The 24,198-nt window shown below is 34.7% G+C and overlaps 1 protein-coding gene across 6 annotated transcripts in view; it reads right to left on the bottom strand.

The window, feature by feature from the left end:
- Positions 1-1,562: 1,562 nt before the first annotated feature.
- Positions 1,563-24,198, bottom strand: part of LOC143230098 (protein grainyhead-like) — a 163,384-nt gene continuing 140,748 nt past the window's right edge. For 5 of the 6 annotated variants that reach the window (XM_076463141.1, XM_076463142.1, XM_076463144.1 and 2 more), the window contains 4 exons: positions 21,746-21,846; positions 12,652-12,737; positions 7,742-7,806; positions 1,563-5,772 (listed from right to left, as the gene is read on the bottom strand). In XM_076463141.1, the coding sequence (XP_076319256.1) occupies positions 5,655-5,772; positions 7,742-7,806; positions 12,652-12,737; positions 21,746-21,846 (370 nt within the window). In that variant the 3' untranslated portion in view covers positions 1,563-5,654. The remainder of the gene's footprint in view (positions 5,773-7,741; positions 7,807-12,651; positions 12,738-21,745; positions 21,847-24,198) is intronic. The other variant, XR_013016234.1, reaches the window with a different exon arrangement.

Genomic DNA, 24,198 nt, shown 5'->3' with positions numbered 1-24,198 from the left:
TAAACTTAATTTGATAAGCTTCAATCAGTTTGGAGGAAACTTGTTATTCCATTGTGAAGGATCTTATATGTCTATATTTTAAACTTAATTTGATAAGTTTCAATCAGTTTGGAGGAAACTTGTTATTCCATTGTGAAGGATCTTATATGTCTATATTTTAAACTTAATTTGATAAGCTTCAATCAGTTTGGAGGAAACTTGTTATTCCATTGTGAAGGATCTTATATGTCTATATTTTAAACTTAATTTGATAAGCTTCACTCAGTTTGGAGGAAACATGTTATTCCATTGTGAAGGATCTTATATGTCTATATTTTAAACTTAATTTGATAAGCTTCAATCAGTTTGGAGGAAACTTGTTATTCCATTGTGAAGGATCTTATATGTCTATATTTTAAACTTAATTTGATAAGCTTCAATCAGTTTGGAGGAAACTTGTTATTCCATTGTGAAGGATCTTATATGTCTATATTTTAAACTTAATTTGATAAGTTTCAATCAGTTTGGAGGAAACTTGTTATTCCATTGTGAAGGATCTTATATGTCTATATTTTAAACTTAATTTGATAAGCTTCAATCAGTTTGGAGGAAACTTGTTATTCCATTGTGAAGGATCTTATATGTCTATATTTTAAACTTAATTTGATAAGCTTCACTCAGTTTGGAGGAAACTTGTTATTCCATTGTGAAGGATCTTATATGTCTATATTTTAAACTTAATTTGATAAGCTTCACTCAGTTTGGGGGAAACTTATTCAATTGTGAAGGATCTTATATGTCTATATTTTAAACTTAATTTGATAAGCTTCAATCAGTTTGGAGGAAACTTGTTATTCCATTGTGAAGGATCTTATATGTCTATATTTTAAACTTAATTTGATAAGCTTCAATCAGTTTGGAGGAAACTTGTTATTCCATTGTGAAGGATCTTATATGTCTATATTTTAAACTTAATTTGATAAGCTTCAATCAGTTTGGAGGAAACTTGTTATTCCATTGTGAAGGATCTTATATGTCTATATTTTAAACTTAATTTGATAAGCTTCAATCAGTTTGGAGGAAACTTGTTATTCCATTGTGAAGGATCTTATATGTCTATATTTTAAACTTAATTTGATAAGTTTCAATCAGTTTGGAAGAAACTTGTTATTCCATTGTGAAGGATCTTATATGTCTATATTTTAAACTTAATTTGATAAGCTTCAATCAGTTTGGAGGAAACTTGTTATTCCATTGTGAAGGATCTTATATGTCTATATTTTAAACTTAATTTGATAAGCTTCAATCAGTTTGGAGGAAACTTGTTATTCCATTGTGAAGGATCTTATATGTCTATATTTTAAACTTAATTTGATAAGTTTCAATCAGTTTGGAGGAAACTTGTTATTCCATTGTGAAGGATCTTATATGTCTATATTTTAAACTTAATTTGATAAGCTTCACTCAATTTGGTGAAACTTGTTATTCCATTGTGAAGGATCTTATATGTCTATATTAATTATTGTTATGAAATTGTTACATTTTGTTGTAATTATTGATTTTTGAATAAATAGTTATCCATATAAAATTATACCACAAAGGGAAGGACTTTATTTTTTACTGAAAGCATATAGTAAAAGCTGCCATGCTTTAGCAGGCCAGACAAACATTTATTACCTTTAACATTTCACCCGAAAAGTTCAATAAAAAACTTGACAGTCTTTCAAGAGAGATAACGACATCACAAACAAAGAAAAAATTAATGAAATATGTGACCTCCATGACTTCTCATGCTTGTAACAAATTATTATCACAATATAAAAATAGTATAAAACATTTTCAAATGTTGTTCTATATATGTATGTAGTTTCATTACATTTTCAACTTTCTATTCTGAGTACCTCATTCATGTATTTATGAAACAGGACTTACAAAAATGGACTCTCAATTTTTTAAGTACATACACCATATATCACAACCAATCTAGTTCAAGAGTAAATAGTATTTTAATCTTTTAACAAAACTATAATGTGGATTCATGTACACCTTTTCTTTATAGCTATTAGTTCAATATGTAACCTACTGTTATTTTTATTTTACTGGCAAGGGATAATTTTCTCATCCTGAAGCTATAAATATAAATTTCCAGTTTTCTGTACAGTCTAATGGCTTTGTTTTGATCTGACAATTTAAATGATTTATTAGCTAAAAATTGGACACTTTGAATTTTCTGTACATACAGCAAGTAATGAATATATATAATAATAATAATAAAACACTGTTGGTATTTGGCACCAAAACATGTAATTAAGTGGTTGTTCAGGAAACACCTTTGTTTTGATGTTTACATTTCTAGTATGAACTTTTTAAAAACTTATATTTTTCCCTAAAAAACAAACTATTCACAAACATTTGATTTTCAAAATTAACAAATGTTAATTGTCATCCAAAAGAATTTACAAGGGGTCATACTAATTTAAGTACCAAAAAACCAAATATAATTCAAACTGTCTTTAGCCTGAAAGAAGGATCTATATCATGCAAGCAAAATATTTAAAGCCTAAAAATTCAACTTTAAAAGTTTAGGACTATGTATATTAATTCTATTATGTAGTGTTAAATATATTGATAAAGTATCATTATATCAATAGGTTTAATATCTGTTAAAATGTAAAAAGTTATCCATATTTAACTTTTTATAAGTATTTTAAGGAGTTACCATTTTATATACCTTTAACAATGAAATTTGTCACCAACAATCCTACTTAAGCTATTGTCACACCCACATGAAGCCGAGAAGATGGAACTCATCTATTTTCTGTTATTCAGTTTATGATCAACATGTAAAGCAGTAACAGAAGAAACAAAAATCATCAAATTATATCTGATTCTATTGTTACTTTGTATTGTAAGTTTCAGCAGTGGAATAAATAGTTATAGTAAATTACAAATTAACACAGTGTTTATATATAATAAAAATACAAACAGCATTGTGAGAATTTCTTAACATGACAATTATTGTTTTATCAGTAAGTATACAAATTGATAAATTTCTAAAACTTCTTAAGATTCAATTGATAAAATGACAGAAACATTAAGTAACAGTTGTAATTATGAACCACAATAACTTTTAAATAGTCAAGTACATTATCAGAAAACGTGTTTGTTATGAATATCCACTGCTGTGAAAGACAGAATATTTCAACTTGTTAAGATTTTGTTATTATGAAGTGTGCTTATTGCTGCCTTATTTTGTATTACTAGTTACTGAGGATAGATCAGGCCTTAATATTACTAGTTACTGAGGATAGATCAGGCCTTAATATTTTCTTTTAATTATGTATCATTAAAAATATAAACTTTTTTTTCTTTATTAATCCAGATACATTTTATACAATGTTATGTAACATGCAATTTGTTTATTTTTCTATAAATTAGTTATTATTTAAGATGTTTTCAAATTTTTCTAAATGGCTGTGATTCTGGTGGTAACATTATTTGTTTTTGAACTAAAGCAGAAAACAGCAAACTACAATCCCTTTGTCCAATGTGAGCATACATGTTTTAAAATACACACTTATAATCATACACATCAAAATAAAACTCATTACTATTTAAGTCAAGCTACTATAGACTAAGATTTAAATAGAATTTAATTTAAGTAGAATAATCAAGTTTTTTATTTAACCTTGAAGATATTTACTTACTAATTACAATATCTTGTTTATAATTTCACCATGATTTCTTTAAACTAGTATAAATGGTATGAACAGGCTAGCTCCTGAAATCACAATGTCTAACAAGTGATCAAAAAGCCATGAAGGACTTCAGGATATTATACTGAGAAAAGTTTATTCACAATGATTATCTCCTGCATGATCTGAAAAATATCATTTATAAATTGTTCTATGAAGTACTGATCGTTTATAGTTTATAAAAACTTGAACCATTAGAAAATGATAATCTAAACATTTAAATTGTAAGATTACAACACTTGATAATATAATCTGTCAAATATATATTTATTTAGATATGACTTATAAAGGCACTTATATTTTCATTATTTTAATTACAGATAATGCACTTTTGGGTTTAATAGTTAATTTCATATTATTTAGTTTTCATTATATTTCCTGCAAATGATTTGTGTGTTCTTCCTAAATGTTGTAAAAATCAATGTTCTTTACTCAAGTTAAGGTCACAAGGATGTAATTTGGTACTATTTTTAACACTTGACAACAGATATAATTTATTTGCTCCCACCTATAGCACAGTGGCATGTCTGCAGATTTACACTACTAGAAACCAGGTTTAGATATCTGTAGTGGGCATAGCACAGATAGCATATTGTATAGTTTTGTGATTAATCCCAAATACAATTTATTTAATGCTTAAAATACTGGGATGTATAAAACTAAGTTTCACATCACCTCTGAGAAGTTTTTAAATTTATAAATAGAATAAATTTTATAATAATTCGTTAAAGTGATAACAATAAACTTGAAATGATGCATTTCAAAAGTGGGAGTGATTTTAAGTTGGGTATTTTGGAAACAATAAATTTAACATTTATAGTTTACAGATAGTTTCAAACATTTTGTTTACCTCGTGATGTTCAGACTATTTTAAAGTTCTATACAACATTACTTTCACGTTCACATTTAACTTGTTCTCAAACTCAAACAACAGGATTGTTTTTCACTATAAGGTTCTTTTGTTACACTTTTTAATTGTATACTTTTAAATATAAGAAATTTTAGACTGTCCAAAAGAAGACCTATTATATGAAGTGAATTATAGATTTAAAACATTTAAATTGATACAAATAAAACCTTCAGGCTAAAGCTGGTTCTGACACTTTATGTAGAACATATTTAATACAGAATTAGATTAAAAGTCCTATCACTTTTTTTTTTTCACATACAAAGACCAAAAGCACATGACGTATGAGTAAAGAGTATAACTTACATATACAAATAAAAAAATGGCAAGCCGAGATCAAAATATACCACAATGTAAAACATACATCTATATGCTTGTCTGACATTACCTTACAATATTACTCTACCATCGTTTACGTAAAAAAAACAAAAAGCATTTAAACCTGCTGAAATAATATATTCGATGCACAAGCAATATAAAAGTATGTACATAATAATACAAGTCATGATCCATTTGCAGCTAGTAGCTGAGCTGGAAAGCCATAGATGGAGTCAACAGTAAATAGAAGAACTCAATTTTTATTTATTTATTTTCTAATAAATTATGCTTTCCTATTTCAATACTAATTCAAAATTAGCACTTTGTTCGAAACATTTAGATCATAAAAATATTTGATTTCATAATGTACCAAAATAAACTTTTTGTTTAGTATTCAAAATCAAATTTGAATCACATCTAATTTGTTAAAATGCAAATATATTTTAGTCAATCATTTATTATTTTCTTATTTTGTCAGTATTAAAATCACCAACCTATCTTGTTGAGGCCTGAAAGAAATACAAATGTTTTAACACAGTGTTGTTGTCCAAGTCTTACAGTAACAACTGTAGTTTCGCAGCTTGAGGAGCACCTGCTAACACATCAAAATTATTCACAAGTGTTTCTGATATTGCAACTCTTTAACCAAATGAAGAGGTGGCCCATTTCACCAGATGTGACGTCACATAGTAGCTTCATAGTTCCACCATTGTTATATCAAATAAATCATTATCCACTTGTTTAAATTCAATTATAAAAATATCTTCGTTAGAGTAGTGCTGGATGATTTCATCGTCCATGTGTACAGTAACACTGTAGAAATGAACCAAAATTAAGAGCAAACTGAACATTAGTACAAGTATTACCACAAGTAAATTTTCTGAAGTTCTAATTAGGAAAACAACACTACAGTTGCCACAATCTGCCAAAATACCTAATAATAAGACATTATAATCTGATTATAATTGTGACTGGTGTTGAATATTTTGGAGTTCTTTAAAAATAATAATAAAAAAGGTTATATGCCTGAAAAACTGAATTAAGCCTATTGGAACTATAACATACCACAAACTGATTCATTTTCATTATTTGTAGTTGAATTCATTACTTTCAATTAAAATATTACTGTAAATGTTAAATATTAATTGTTTAAAGATATGGAGTTTGTATGTGTGTACAACTAAACCATATAACTGTTTCATGCGATCATTTCAGAGTTATAGGGTGAACATATTGTCCTTCGAAACCCACTTCATGTTCTAAACATGGAAAATCATTCATTGTTTAAAGATATGGAGTTTGTATGTGTGTACAACTAAACCATATAACTGTTTCATGCGATCATTTCAGAGTTATAGGGTGAACATATTGTCCTTCGAAACCCACTTCATGTTCTAAACATGGAAAATCATTTCAAACCAAGACACGTGGTTGTAACCTGTGTGGTAGAACACCCACCTAGTGACTTTGGTGTAAACACTGACCTAGTGATTTTACATCAGTGTCGAGCACCTTTGTCCTGTTTAAACACAACAAAATATTGAAGAAACTATTCTTGTTGCTTGTAAAATAACCAAGTACGTCATATTTAAAGGAATTTGTTATAAGGAAGGATTTTAAAAATTGTCAGAATAATAATATTTAAGAAGTCACACAAGTTTAAACAAAATTAAGAGTGTTATTCTTCTTGAGGGTTAATATAAATAACAACGTAAAATATATCAAACAAAAGTGCCTCCTATACAATTTTAAATTATCAACATATCATATGACATTTCTACAGTTTCAGTGTTGGGATAAACTCCTACTTGTTTAACTTTAAACTTTCAAAATAGTAGAAGCACGAAATATATAAATAGCAGAAATCAGGAGGAGAGAAGAGTGACATCAAGTTACTCTTGAACCCAATGAACAGGAGCTCTTTATGAACTGTGAGGAGATTCTCAGATGTCACACGAAATATATGAATAGCAGAAATCAGGAGGAGAGAAGAGTGACATCAAGTTACTCTTGAACCCAATGAACAGGAGCTCTTTATGAACTGTGAGGAGATTCTCAGATGTCACATGAAATATATAAATAGAAATCAGGAGGAGAGAAGAGTGACATCAAGTTACTCTTGAACCCAATGAACAGGAGCTCTTTATGAACTGTAAGGATATTCTCAGATGTCACACGAAATATATAAATAGCAGAAATCAGGAGGAGAGAAGAGTGACATCAAGTTACTCTTGAACCCAATGAACAGGAGCTCTTTATGAACTGTGAGGAGATTCTCAGATGTCACACAAAATATATAAATAGCAGAAATCAGGAGGAGAGAACAGTGACATCAAGTTACTCTTGAACCCAATGAACAGGAGCTCTTTATGAACTGTGAGGAGATTCTCAGATGTCACATAAAATATATAAATAGCAGAAATCAGGAGGAGAGAACAGTGACATCAAGTTACTCTTGAACCCAATGAACAAGAGCTCTTTATGAACTGTGAGGAGATTCTCAGATGTCACAGGAAATATAAAAATAGCAGAAATCAGGAGGAGAGAACAGTGACATCAAGTTACTCTTGAACCCAATGAACAGGAGCTCTTATGAACTGTGTGGAGATTCTCAGATGTCACACTTGAAAGTTATTCTTATCTTGAGTAACCAGTGACACTTTGTGGTACATGTTAGAGTTATCTTCACTGACACTGTGTGGTATATGTTATTGTTATCTTTAATAACTATGACATTACTAACAAATAGTTCATGTTTAAGGATACCACAGAAACAACTCACCCTTTCTTACAACGTTTGTAAATATTTCTAATGTTCTGTTTTGAAATCTGGTACTTCGACTCCACCTGAAAACAAAACATTGATTTTCTGACATCACTCATATCATGAAAGTAACTCTAATCTTACATGAATAAACGTTTTTTCTGTGACAAAAAAACTCAGTTATTCAAATTTTTATTGACATCTTTTGTATAAATCACACATTCCACTGTTAGATAACACAAAGTGAACCTATAAATAGAATAGACACTTCGAAATGGAAATAATGTAGAGTTCTACACTGGTACAGAAACACAGGGAAAGATGTGGGGATGCATCTATATGTCAGTACAGGTCCAATTTTCTATGAGTTCTGTAATCAAAATGTTTATGTCTTTTTGGAGGAGTCTTGAGAGAAAGACAAGCAATTTTTTGTTATGAAGAAAATTTAGACAAATTATGAAAATGTCAATAATGTGGAAAAATTTCTGTTTGTAATATTACTCCTCTCACAGGTTCAGCACTCATAAGCAACTTTTCTCTTTAACAGTTGTAAAATTTCTGTTTGTAATATTACTCCTCTCACAGATTCAGCACTCGTATATAACTTTTCTATTTAACACAGGTAAACTTCCTGTTTGTAATATTACTCCTCTCACAGATTCAGCACTCATATACAACTTTTCTGATTAACATTGGTCACATTCCTCTTTGTAATATTACTCCTCTCACAGATTCAGCACTCATAAACAACCTTTCTGTTTAACAGTGGTAAAATTCCTGTTTGTAATATTACTCCTTTCACAGATTCAGTGCTCATATACAACTTTTCTGATTAACATTGGTCACATTCCTCTTTGTAATATTACTCCTCTCACAGATTCAGCACTCATAAGCAACTTTTCTGTTTAACAGTTGTATAATTTCAGTTTGTAATATTACTCCTCTCACAGGTTCAGCACTCATATACAACTTTTCTCTTCAACAGTGGTAAAATTTCTGTTTGTAATATTACTCCTCTCACAGATTCAGCACTCATATACAACTTTTCTATTTAACACTGGTAAACTTCCTGTTTGTAATATTACTCCTCTCACAGATTCAGCACTCATATACAACTTTTCTGTTTAACAGTAGTACAATTTCCGTTTGTAATATTACTCCCCTCACAGATTCAGCACTCATATACAACTTTTCTGTTTAACAGTAGTAAAATTTCCGTTTGTAATATTACTCCTCTCACAGATTTAGCACTCCTATACAACTTTTCTGTTTAACAGCAGTAAAATTTCCTTTTGTAATATTACTCCCCTCACAGATTCAGCACTCATATACAACTTTTCTGTTTAACAGTAGTAAAATTTCCGTTTGTAATATTACTCCTCTCACAGGTTCAGCACTCATATACAACTTTTCTGTTTAACAGTGATAAAATTTCTGTTTGTAATATTACTCCTCTCACAGGTTCAGCACTCATATACAACTTTTCTCTTTAACAGTGATAAAATTTCTGTTTGTAATATTACTCCTCTCACAGGTTCAGCACTCATATACAAATTTTCTGTTTAATAGTGGTAAAATTTCTGATTGTAATATTACTCCTCTCACAGATTCAGCACTCATATACAACTTTTCTGATTAACAGTGGTAAAATTTTTGTTTGTAATATTATTCCCCTCACAGGTTCAGCACTCATATACATATCTTCTGTTTAACAGTAGTAAAATTTCCGTTTGTAATATTACTCCTCTCACAGATTCAGCACTCCTATACAACATTTCTGTTTAACAGTAGTAAAAATTCTGTTTATAATATTACTCCCCTCACAGATTCAGCACTCATATACAACTTTTCTGTTTAACAGTTCTAAACTTTCTGTTTGTAATATTACTCCCCTCACAGATTCAGCACTCATATACAACTTTTCTGTTTAACAGTTCTAAACTTTCTGTTTGTAATATTACTCCTCTCACAGATTCAGCACTCATATACAACTTTTCTGTTCAACAGTGGTAAAAATTTCGTTTGTAATATTACTCCCCTCACAGATTCAGCACTCATATACAACTTTTCTGTTTAACAGTGGTAAACTTTCTGTTTGTAATATTACTCCCCTCACAGATTCAGCACTCATATACAACTTTTCTGTTTAACAGTGGTAAACTTTCTGTTTGTAATATTACTCCTCTCACAGATTCAGCACTCATATACAACTTTTCTGATTAACAGTGGTAAAATTTTTGTTTGTAATATTATTCCCCTCACAGGTTCAGCACTCATATACATATCTTCTGTTTAACAGTAGTAAAATTTCCGTTTGTAATATTACTCCTCTCACAGATTCAGCACTCCTATACAACTTTTCTGTTTAACAGTGGTAAAAATTCTGTTTATAATATTACTCCCCTCACAGATTCAGCACTCATATACAACTTTTCTGTTTAACAGTTCTAAACTTTCTGTTTGTAATATTACTCCCCTCACAGATTGAGCACTCATATACAACTTTTCTGTTTAACAGTTCTAAACTTTCTGTTTGTAATATTACTCCTCTCACAGATTCAGCACTCATATACAACTTTTCTGATTAACAGTGGTAAAATTTTTGTTTGTAATATTATTCCCCTCACAGGTTCAGCACTCATATACATATCTTCTGTTTAACAGTAGTAAAATTTCCGTTTGTAATATTACTCCTCTCACAGATTCAGCACTCATATACAACTTTCCTGATTAACAATGGTCACATTCCTGTTTGTAATATTACTCCTCTCACAGATACAGCACTGATATACAACATTTCTGTTTAACAGTGGTAAAATTTCTGTTTGTACTATTACTCCTCGCACAGATTGAGCACTGATATACAACATTTCTGTTTAACAGTGGTAAAATTTTTGTTTGTAATATTACTACCCTCACAGATTCAGCACTCATATACAACTTTTCTGTTTAACAGTATCTGGAATATCTTTTGTATTAAAATAGTACTAATTTGTCACCAATATACAGTCATGCACACCCCACCTCCCAAAATACAGAAACATTGTTTCTCACAGGCATGAACATCTATTATAATACATACAGTTTTAATAGAGAACTGTAACTGGATGTTCTCTAAAATAATAAGATAGCATAGTTCTGGTTAATGGACAAAACTACATATATGTATTGATTAAGAACAACTACACACACCAAATCTGAATTCATGCTAACATTTCAGTAATGAATTACTTGAATTGCAATGGGTTTTGAGAACTTTCAGACATTTCTGGAGAAATAAATGTATTTCTTAAGGCCTTCTTGTGAATGGATTACTGACAATACTATTACGACAGTAACCACAGTGATAAAACAATATACAGTAACGATTACTGTTACTACTAGGAGGTGCTGTATTGATTTTACAAAACAATTCACTAGTTTTATTCTACTATCAGAACTTCATCCTCCAATGTCCAGTACAAGAAATCTCTGTGTAGGAAAACAATTAAAATGTTCATAGATTCTTAAACTGCACATGGATGTCAGAGCCATATCTTCACAAACTAAAGTCACAAAAGTACCTTGGAGTTGCAGTTGGAAAGGTCACAGGTATGTGGTTGAATAATCTTTGTATTATTTTGTCCTGCTTTTCAGCCATACTTCTCATGAAAACAGCAATTAATTTTAAGGTATGTGTGTGTCTGAAACTCTATGAACTTTTGACTAGTTAGTTTATTATCTTGTTAATCATTCCAAGAAATATGACTATTTTCAGTACAATGACCTTGTGGACTAGATGGTTCTTTTTCGTGACTTCAGTCTGCACTTTGTGGATAAGGGAGTTGTTCTAGATTTGCTTGATGTGTGACTGTACTAAAAATAATATCTGCTGGTTCCGCTGAGAACATTGAAGACTTCTGTTTTTGACGTTTTTTGTCTTTTGGACATTTAACTATCTTGTTATACAAATTTCTGTCTTTTGAAAAGGCTGTATCAGCAATTGTAAGTTAACCATGACAACACTGATAAAGAATTTGCTGTGAAACAAGTATAACAATATAAAACATGTAAAATGTGTAAAACCAGTTTCAAAGAAAAGAAATTTTCTGTAAAATCCACAAACGTGTGTGCACAGACCACTAAGCATGGCATTGCAAAGTAAACATCATCCATTGATTTCTGCCTATTTACCTATAAAGAAAGCATGCATGTGAACATGAACAAACCTTGTCAATGCAAAACTTGATAATGACTATCATGTGTATTACTCATTTGGAATATGCAAAGCAAGCCTTGTTTCCTTGCTATTTTGACATAAAAAGTCCCTGATTATAACTGCATATTAGAAGTAGTCATGTTTATAATTGTGTCAATAGTCATGTTATTAACTTTATAAGAAGTCATGTTTATAATGATGTATCAAAGTAGTCATGTCTATAACTGTATATTAGAAGTCATGTTTATAGCTGTATGTTAGAAGTGTGCATGTTTATAACTGTGTATCAGATATAGTCATGTTTATAAATGTGTGTCAGAAATATTCATGTTATTAAATGTGTATTAGAAATAGTCATGTGTAGTTGGAGCTACCAGCTAAGTTAAGGCACGAAGTATGATACTAATATATTCTGTTAACAAAATCTGAAAGACTCTTGAAAAAAATTATTTAATAAATAGGTCCATTTCTAGGCCAATAATCATCACTTATAATTATAACAAATTTCTTGTAATTGTTATTCTGTTGGAGAGTATTAACATTTGTTGTAACTTTTAACAAATTTCTAGTAACTGTTATTCTCAAAGTATTTTAAAATTTGTTATGACTTATAATTACAATAAATTTATAGTATCTTTTTTCTGTCAGGGGATTTTAACATCCACGTTAGATATTGAAGAACATAGTATGCCAGAGGTATTTTTCCACATGTTAAATTTTTTTCACTTACCGCAGATGCCAAGCCAGCAACAGATGGAGGTACTAAATGAAATGTGTGGAAAATGTCTTCATCCTGACGTCTAGCATAAAGAAGAACTGTTGAGAAAAACCAAGTAATAATGTGAGAACAAAATAATACTAACATGAAGAACATGGCGTGTGTACAGGAAACAATATTTATATGTAACAATTAGTTTCATCAACGCTGTGATGCCTTAACTGAACAGAATATCTGGATGATGGCGTAAACATTATATAAACGTTAAAGATTTTAAAAAGTTAAATAATAATACAAACGATTGGGCAATAAGTGTATTGTATTAGGTAACAAAAACATGTTGAAATGATGAAAATATTTAGTTGCTTTATGGTAAAGCCATACTGAATCATCATATGTTCTCAACTCTGGGAATTGAAACCTGAATTGTAAAATTGTGATTTTGTAGACCTACAACTGCCCCACTGGGGATATTTGTTAACAACCTTTTTTCAAAATAGTAGAGATAAAAGCATGAAAAAATAAAACAAAACCCACAAAATAAGAATAAGGCTCAAAATGCTGCACAACAATAGATATAGAGAAAAATGGACAATGTAATATGCTTTAATAAAACCACTCATAAAAACTTATTAAAACCAATTAATAAAACTCTTAAATGAGAGTTGAAGCTGCTAAAGGAAAGATAACATTTTATGATAGTTGAAGCTGTTAAAGGCAAGGTTGGCTGGTTGGTTGTTTAAAGTTTATTGGTTCAAAGCAACTAGGCTATCTGCACCAAACATCCTGATAAAAAAAATTAAAAATAAGAGTAAATTCATTAAAATATGTAAAAAACAATCCTGTTAAAATAATGACCAGTTTTCAAGTTAAAAAAACTTAAATAGAATTAAAAATGCCAATGGTCCTTAAAAATTAAAAACACAAGTGAAGTGGACATCGTCACCATGACTAGTAACACTGTCTAATGTGAGGGGTGAGCCCATCGTAAAAGAATCGGCATGGCCAGGTGTTTAAGACACTCGACTTGTAATTCGAGGGTCGCGGGTTCGAATCCCCATCACGACAAACATACTTACCCTTTCAAGCCATGGGGGCATTATAATGTAACAGTCAATCCCACTATTAGTTGGTAAAAGAGTAGCCTAAGTGTTGGCAGTAGATGGTGATGATTAGTTGCCTACCCTCTAGTCTTACGCTGTAAATTAGAGCTGGCTAGCGCAGATAGCCCTCATGTTGCTTTGTGTGAAATTCAAAACAAACCAAACCAAACTCATGGTAAAAACATGTCTAAAATGATGCCGTCAGTCACTGTCATAACAGTAAAGTGTGGGTTATTGCGACTTCAATGTTATAGAGACCACACACATTGGTGCATCAGTCTCAGATAAAAGAATACGATGAGTTAAAAAACTGTGACTAATGCATAGCCTAGCCAAAAGAACTTCCTCCTTCCGATCCTTCCAGAAGCAAGATGGCCCAAGAGCAACAGAAGGTTTCATCTGAAGAAGCTTGTTATCATGTTACGTCAAGTCTACTGCCAAATGGGTCGAAGCCAAGTGTTGAATACAAGACCACAGTCCACGTATGGGACAAGCATAGCTGTGATAGCACCAGAGTAGACGGACTTAGCTGCAGTGTCAGCAAGCTAATTCCTGCAAACACCACCATGGCCAGGTATCCAGAAGAACTAGATAGAAATGGATGATAAAGAGAAATGGACCAGTTGGTTTTAGGTATTAATAAGAACAGGGTGAGAACTAGTGTGAAGCGATTCCAGGACCAGTAGGAAGAAAACAAAACCCCAGGTGGGATGTTGTGGTAAGGATCTAAGTTTTGAAGTATACAGTAAAAATGGCTGCAAATGACGAAGATATAGAGGAAGTTCATGAGACTTAGTGTACAAACTGGACTGGGGAAGTGTGGAAGCCCCTGTGCAGAGACAAAGCCCCAGATGGAAAATAGGTTCCAACATCTTCAAGACCAAGGTCATGGATGATCCACAGACCAGAGACCCATAGTTCAGTTTTGATTAAATGAGGGCACAATAGATCTTTAGCATAGAACATAAATCTGCCTCCCAAGGGATGGAAGAGAGAAAATGGAGGATTTTCAGTTCCCTCGTACACTTGACACTTAGCTGCTTGATGTGTGGAATGAAAATCAGCATATGGTCAAATATAAGCCCCAAGAACTTTGCCTCAGGGACCATAGGAAACACAACTTCACTGATACGGAGCTTGGAATTGAGGAGAATACCCTTTTATGGCTAAAGTATATGCAAACAGTTTTAGAGATAGAAAAGGTAAACAGTTTGCTGTGGTCTACTTTAATAAATGATTGAGGCATTCTGTAGCTTCTGCTTAATAAATCTCATGCTCAACAACTGATACGAGATGTGTAAGTCGTTGACATAGAATCTGTTTGCAACTTTATGAGAGAGTTGTCCAGTAATGGGGTTCATATTTATACTGAAAAGTGTCACACTCAAGACACAGCCCTGAGAGACTCCAAGTTCCTGTGGAAAAGAATGGGAGTGTCAAACCCGTTCAAACTTGGAATTGCTCGTCAACCAACAAACAATTTATATCTATGTATATGAGTCACTTTATAACTATATATCAGTAGTAGTCACATTTATAACTGTGTATCAGAAGGAGTCACGTTTATAACTGTATATTAGAAGTGGTATCATAAGCCTTCTGAAGGTAAGAAAATACAGAAACAAGATGGTCCATGGAGGTGCTGTTGTTGGAACCCACACTGGGTGGGTGAGAGGAAGTTGTTTGATCTGAGAAACCAAACAAGACAAGCATTAACCACCCTCTCTAAGAACTTAAAAAGACAACTCGTCAAAGCAATTTATGGTAGTTTGAAGGAATCTTGGAATCCCTCCCAGGATTAGAAAAAGAGAGGATAACAGCCTGACACCAAGCATAAGGAAGAACATTCTTCTGCCAGATACACTTAAAAAAATCAGAAGTGTAGCAAGAGGAGTGTGAGAGAGATGGCGCAGTATTTCATAGTGAATATCATCAAGTCCGACTGATGTACCGATGAAGAGCTAGCTTGAGTTCCACAAGTGTAAAATGGCAATTACAGTCATAGAGATGATCAGCCTGAAAGGAAAGAGGCAACTGCTCTGCCCAAGTCTTCATGGATAAGAAGGTGGGGGATAAAGCCGAAGTGCTAGATACATGAAAATAGCTTTTGCCGAGAGTGGCAACGATGCTCTAGGCATCAGCAACTTCCTGGTTATCAGAGAGCAAGATCGAAAGGGGACAGAAGTACAATGTCCACTGACCTTCCGAATGTTATCTCATATGACTTTGGAACTGGTGATACAAACGATGCTGGTTGTGAATTTCTTCCAAGATTCCTTCTGGCTTTAACATCTTACCAGCCGACCATGTGTATGGATCTGTTGCAGTTTGAAAGTGTAAGATACTATGAAAGATATCCCAGACCCGTTTTTGAGACTTCCATGTCGTGTGGCAGACAGAATTTCACCAAGGAAAGGATATCATGGAAAACGTGTCAAAGTTTTAGGAATAGACTGAGCAGCTGCTTGGACAATACAGTCAGTTCCTGCTGCCACACAGACATCTATCGATGGCTTACATACGATGGCAGGATGAAATTCCAAGAGAACAGTGAAAGGAGGCCAGTTTGCCTGTTCCAGCTTCCACCTAGGGAAGCAGGTCGGATGACACTGACTATGGTCAGTCTCTCGCAAAATGATAGGAGAATGATCACTGTCCCGTGTGTCACTGTCAACCCCCAAAAAGCCAGAATCTGGAGCTAAAGGAAGTGGATACAGGGAGCCATTGGAAGGATTGTTGGGGACAGAGATGGAAGTAGTCATTGACTTGTCACCTCTCTTAATCATGGAGGGCAAAAAGACTCTTCAGATGGTTTGAAAACGACCCTGTTGGAAACATGAAGAAATCTCTCTGCACTCCCACTACAGCACTGGAACATAGTGCAGCAGCATATGTCCGAGATGAAGTGGTGGACAGTAATTTCTGAACCTCTGAATGTAAGATATTGTTCACACTCTTCAAACACTGCAAATATTTTCTCAACCCAAACGAGCCGTTTTTGCATATAAATTTCTCAACAAGTGGGTTTCTCGACATCACTGATTAAGATAAGCTGTCTTGATAGTGGCAGGTGGACACAGTGATGTAAACGTCAAAATCATAACATTGGTCAGCAGCATAATTCTATCTTTGTGATTTGGTGTACTGCAGAAACACCTTGGGTGGAGAAACCAGCGAGGATCTCCGACTCGGGAATATTTTTTATATCCCTTTCAACTATAACACCTCTGGAAAAATTCAAAGTTGCATGAGGAGTAACCTCGATGGGTATATCCCCAGTAGCCTTCGATTTCAAGGGGACGATGGTATGTTGTGGTGAAGATATTTCCAGAGCATAACTTCCGTACTAACTTAGGGGAGCCAGCAAGCCTCTCTAATCCCTTTTGAATAAAAGGGATACATGTACCATAAGGATATCTCGGATAAGGAATGCATAATTAGAAATCGAAGTATAGAATGTGATGTTAATTGTACGTGGTCGTTTTCCGATAATGTTTTTTTTTCAACTGATAAAACATCGGATATGGCGTCAGGACAAGAAACAGTGCCTGACAACTGATAAAACATCGGATATGGCGTCAGGACAAGAAACAGCGCCTGACAACTGATAAAACATCGGATATGACGTCAGGACAAGAAACAGCGCCTGACAACTGATAAAACATCGGATATGGCGTCAGGACAAGAAACAGCGCCTGACAACTGATAAAACATCGGATATGGCGTCAGGACAAGAAACAGCGCCTGACAACTGATAAAACATCGGATATGGCGTCAGGACAGAAACAGCGCCTGACAACTGATAAAACATCGGATATGGCGTCAGGACAAGAAACAGCGCCTGACAACTGATAAAACATCGGATATGGCGTCAGGACAAGAATCAGTGCCTGACAACTGATAAAACATCGGATATGGCGTCAGGACAAGAAACAGCGCCTGACAACTGATAAAACATCGGATATGGCGTCAGGACAAGAAACAGCGCCTGACAACTGATAAAACATCGGATATGGCGTCAGGACAAGAAACAGCGCCTGACAACTGATAAAACATCGGATATGGCGTCAGGACAAGAAACAGTGCCTGACAACTGATAAAACATCGGATATGGCGTCAGGACAAGAAACAGTGCCTGACAACTGATAAAACATCGGATATGGCGTCAGGACAAGAAACAGTGCCTGACAACTGATAAAACATCGGATATGGCGTCAGGACAAGAAACAGTGCCTGACAACTGATAAAACATCGGATATGGCGTCAGGACAAGAAACAGCGCCTGACAACTGATAAAACATCGGATATGGCGTCAGGACAAGAAACAGCGCCTGACAACTGATAAAACATCGGATATGGCGTCAGGACAAGAAACAGCGCCTGACAACTGATAAAACATCGGATATGGCGTCAGGACAAGAAACAGCGCCTGACAACTGATAAAACATCGGATATGGCGTCAGGACAAGAAACAGCGCCTGACAACTGATAAAACATCGGATATGGCGTCAGGACAAGAAACAGTGCCTGACAACTGATAAAACATCGGATATGGCGTCAGAACAAGAAACAGTGCCTGACAACTGATAAAACATCGGATATGGCGTCAGGACAAGAAACAGTGCCTGACAACTGATAAAACATCGGATATGGCGTCAGGACAAGAAACAGTGCCTGACAACTGATAAAACATCGGATATGGCGTCAGGACAAGAAACAGTGCCTGACAACTGATAAAACATCGGATATGGCGTCAGGACAAGAAACAGCGCCTGACAACTGATAAAACATCGGATATGGCGTCAGGACAAGAAACAGCGCCTGACAACTGATAAAACATCGGATATGGCGTCAGGACAAGAAACAGCGCGTGACAACTGATAAAACATCGGATATGCCGTCAGGACAAGAAACAGCACCTGACAACTGATAAAACATCGGATATGGCGTCAGGACAAGAAACAGCGCCTGACAACTGATAAAACATCGGATATGGCGTCAGGACAAGAAACAGCGCCTGACAACTGATAAAACATCGGATATGGCGTCAGGACAAGAAACAGCGCCTGACAACTGATAAAACATCGGATATGGCGTCAGGACAAGAATCAGTGCCTGACAACTGATAAAACATCGGATATGGCGTCAGGACAAGAAACAGTGCCTGACAACTGATAAAACATCGGATATGGCGTCAGGACAAGAAACAGCGCCTGACAACTGATAAAACATCGGATATGGCGTCAGGACAAGAAACAGCGCCTGACAACTGATAAAACATCGGATATGGCGTCAGGACAAGAAACAGTGCCTGACAACTGATAAAACATCGGATATGGCGTCAGGACAAGAAACAGTGCCTGACAACTGATAAAACATCGGATATGGCGTCAGGACAAGAAACAGTGCCTGACAACTGATAAAACATCGGATATGGCGTCAGGACAAGAAACAGTGCCTGACAACTGATAAAACATCGGATATGGCGTCAGGACAAGAAACAGTGCCTGACAACTGATAAAACATCGGATATGGCGTCAGGACAAGAAACAGTGCCTGACAACTGATAAAACATCGGATATGGCGTCAGGACAAGAAACAGTGCCTGACAACTGATAAAACATCGGATATGGCGTCAGGACAAGAAACAGCGCCTGACAACTGATAAAACATCGGATATGGCGTCAGGACAAGAAACAGCGCCTGACAACTGATAAAACATCGGATATGGCGTCAGGACAAGAAACAGCGCCTGACAACTGATAAAACATCGGATATGGCGTCAGGACAAGAAACAGCGCCTGACAACTGATAAAACATCGGATATGGCGTCAGGACAAGAAACAGCGCCTGACAACTGATAAAACATCGGATATGGCGTCAGGACAAGAAACAGCGCCTGACAACTGATAAAACATCGGATATGGCGTCAGGACAAGAAACAGCGCCTGACAACTGATAAAACATCGGATATTGCGTCAGGACAAGAAACAGCGCCTGACAACTGATAAAACATCGGATATGGCGTCAGGACAAGAAACAGTGCCTGACAACTGATAAAACATCGGATATGGCGTCAGGACAAGAAACAGTGCCTGACAACTGATAAAACATCGGATATGGCGTCAGGACAAGAAACAGTGCCTGACAACTGATAAAACATCGGATATGGCGTCAGGACAAGAAACAGTGCCTGACAACTGATAAAACATCGGATATGGCGTCAGGACAAGAAACAGCGCCTGACAACTGATAAAACATCGGATATGGCGTCAGGACAGAAACAGCGCCTGACAACTGATAAAACATCGGATATGGCGTCAGGACAAGAAACAGCGCCTGACAACTGATAAAACATCGGATATGGCGTCAGGACAAGAAACAGCGCCTGACAACTGATAAAACATCGGATATGGCGTCAGGACAAGAAACAGTGCCTGACAACTGATAAAACATCGGATATGGCGTCAGGACAAGAAACAGTGCCTGACAACTGATAAAACATCGGATATGGCGTCAGGACAAGAAACAGTGCCTGACAACTGATAAAACATCGGATATGGCGTCAGGACAAGAAACAGCGCCTGACAACTGATAAAACATCGGATATGGCGTCAGGACAAGAAACAGCGCCTGACAACTGATAAAACATCGGATATGGCGTCAGGACAAGAAACAGCGCCTGACAACTGATAAAACATCGGATATGGCGTCAGGACAAGAAACAGCGCCTGACAACTGATAAAACATCGGATATGGCGTCAGGACAAGAAACAGTGCCTGACAACTGATAAAACATCGGATATGGCGTCAGGACAAGAAACAGTGCCTGACAACTGATAAAACATCGGATATGGCGTCAGGACAAGAAACAGTGCCTGACAACTGATAAAACATCGGATATGGCGTCAGGACAAGAAACAGTGCCTGACAACTGATAAAACATCGGATATGGCGTCAGGACAAGAAACAGTGCCTGACAACTGATAAAACATCGGATATGGCGTCAGGACAAGAAACAGTGCCTGACAACTGATAAAACATCGGATATGGCGTCAGGACAAGAAACAGCGCCTGACAACTGATAAAACATCGGATATGGCGTCAGGACAAGAAACAGTATCTGACAACTGATAAAACATCGGATATGGCGTCAGGACAAGAAACAGCGCCTGACAACTGATAAAACATCGGATATGGCGTCAGGACAAGAAACAGTGCCTGACAACTGATAAAACATCGGATATGGCGTCAGGACAAGAAACAGTGCCTGACAACTGATAAAACATCGGATAGGACACGTTAAGAATAGCAGACAGTATTTTAAAATACTCGCTTTTCAAGTGCAAACTATAAAACAAATACAGTAGAAGAGCACAGTATAAAATAAAGTTGAATTTCTGTGAACCTAGGGTACGATAGATAATGCTAATTGAAATATTGATCAAGTCCAAATATGCGAACTTCTCTGCAACTTTTTGACATTTGCTGTGAGCAGTTTTTGAACAACTTAAGTTTTAATATTTTCGCACTTAGATTTTTTTCGTAATGACATAATTAGAATTATTAAAATTAAATAAAATACATTGACTACTGAAATACTAAAAAAAAACATACGTTAATAATAAAACATTAGTTGTCCAATGAAAATTACAGATTTTTTAAAGCTATCACTATTTTGACCGGATATTACACTTTCAAACATTAGATGCCACTTCAAAACAATAATCTTAAAGAAAAAAAAAATACTTTTTAATTTTTCTTATATTATTTGAATAACATATTTCGGTTACCTGTCAAAAATTGTCGTAATTTTCTCTTCAGATTGTTCTTCAAACGGAAATGAGATATTAAGAAAATATCTTCCTTTAAATCAATTTTGTCTTGTTTACTTTTTGAATTGCTAATAGTAACAGTAAGATAATCTAGAGTTCAGTGCTGGATAAATGTATATTTTTATGTATTAGATTTTAGCAAGTAGCACGTCCATGAGTTCAACTCACCTCTGTCCGAAGGATAAAGTTTCATTCTTTTGGGTGCTACTGGGGAGTGAGGGACAACATCGCTGATGGCACTGGTATCATCACTTTTATCACGAGATTCACTGAACAAAGAACACGTGGGTACTTTGAGTAGTTTAAATATACCAGTTGTTCAACTTACATTCACTAACGAACTAGTTTTAATATGTACATAATGTTATCTATAAACACTGGATATGATATCAACAAATGTAGCCTCAAAAGTTACAGATAATTTGTTTCAAATAAATTTTAAATTAAATGTTGAATAAACAAGTACTGACTGCTTATGAAGATAACAAACGAACTGTTGCCCGAAGTTACTGGTCAATAATCGCTCTGTTTTTCCCATTCTGTTTTCAGTTTTACCAAAATATGTGACATAAATATTTAGCCTAGATATAGATCTTAAAGTTTTATCTTATTTTAAAAAAATCAACAAGTTTAAAATTGTATAAATTTACAAATACAACATGTGCCGTATTTCTTCGAATTTAAGACTAAATTCTTTTCTCACGGCTCGGCATGACCAGGTGGGTTAAGGCACTCGACTCGTAAACTGAGGGTCGCAGGTTCGAATCCCATTCGTACTAAACATGCTCGCCCTTTCAGCCGTGGGGGCGTTATAACTGACGGTCAATCTCACTATTCGTTGGTAAAAGAGTAGCCCAAGAGTCGGCGGTGGGTAGTAATGACTAGTTGCCTCCCCTCTAGTCTTACATCGCTTAATTAGGGGCAGCTAACGCAGATAGCCCTCGTGTAGCTTTACGTGAAGTTCAAAAAACCTTTTTTCACATCTTCCGGACTGAAAGTGCGTCTTAAATCCGTGGTTTTATATTTCACTCTACAAGTCTCGAAAACACCATTTTCCTCAGACAACAAAGACTTTCGGAAAAAATCATCCTGCATTATGAAACAGATTGGATTATATTTTAAAACGAGCTTAGCTTAGAAACACGTACAAAACGTGAAATTTGTCCATGTCTGCGCCTCTAGCGGTGTAGTTGGATATCACCGTCCTCAGTCTTTGACTTTCCTGTTGTTCAGACTCTGTTTTATTGCTTTTTTAATTTTTATTCCATTTTTTGCCCATGTTTTATGTTTGATGCCAAATTTGAAAGTTATTTTATGCACCAAACAGATTGGGAATCATGCAGCCAGTAAAAAGTATACAGTGAGTGAGGCAAATGTACATAGTTGTCATGGTATGAAAACCGTGTTGTTTTCTTGCAAGAAAAGTACAAAATCATTTTCTGGTCCAAGAAAAGGAAGACATCTTGAAATTAATGTTGTCATTTTAATATATTTCAGAGAGTTGTGAAATAACGGATTACCTGTAATGAGAGATGTCTTAATGTTAAAAGCAAAAGAATGTTTAGATAATAGTGGTATTTCATTCAAGGCTAGTCGTGGCTGCTCTGACAAATTCACGAAAAGAGAAGGTTTATTATTACGTTTGTTTGTTTGTTTTTGAATTTCGCACAAAGCTACTCGAGGACTATCTGTGCTAGCCGTCCCTAATTTGGCAGTGTAAAACTACAGGGAAGGCAGCTAGTCATCACCACCCACCGCCAACTGTTGGGCTACTCTTTTACCAACGAATAGTGAGATTGACCGTCACATTATAACGCCCCCACGGCTGCAAGGGCGAGCATGTTTGGCGCAACGGGGAGAATTAAGGCGAAGGACAACAGTTAGTCAAAAATTTTCGTCAGAGTTTGAAGATGCAGAAGATGGAAGGCAAGATGGCTTTTTCTGAGACAGTAGTGAATCAAGTGATAAGATGCTTCAACTTCAGTAAATAACAGTGAGTCAGAAGAAACAAGAGTAACATTCTGATTAAATAAATAAAGCAGGAAGAAACATTACTGTGATGAAAAATTTAAATTGTATATTTTATATATTTTTATTATATGTTATTTTAAATACATTATTAACATTTTTGATTCATTAATAAATTATCTTAAAGGATTTACTCCTTTCTAATTATTATCCAAATCCTTTTTTTTCCTTAAAAATCCCTTTTTAAACGTGAGGTGTGTCTTAAATTAAATAGCGTCTTACATTCGAAGTACCTATAAACATAAATATATAATATATGTCTGTGACAAGAGTACTGGTGGTATTATTTCCGAGGTGCTTTGTAAATTAGGTCTATACAAATCAGCGTGTTTTCACAGGACTAATAAACCGTCGTTTGCAAAGTTCTGCTGCTTAAACCTGTATGAGCTGCACATCGCGACGTCACATACACATTAGTATATATTTGTATTATTATTATATAGTTTAAAATTATCAAATTGTTTTCGATTAAGTGTAAATGAACCAGCCTGTTTTCACCATGCTGCAAAAAACTGTCTGCAAAGTTCTGCTGTGACATCACGCATGGAACTGAAAATGTTTTATACCACGTGAAGAGCTCTAGTGTTTTATAC

This window comes from Tachypleus tridentatus, chromosome 10 (assembly GCF_004210375.1).
Source record: "Tachypleus tridentatus isolate NWPU-2018 chromosome 10, ASM421037v1, whole genome shotgun sequence".
NCBI lineage: Eukaryota > Metazoa > Arthropoda > Merostomata > Xiphosura > Limulidae > Tachypleus > Tachypleus tridentatus.
The sequence above is the reverse complement of the archived record's forward strand: the minus strand, read 5'-3'. Positions and strand labels throughout refer to the sequence as shown.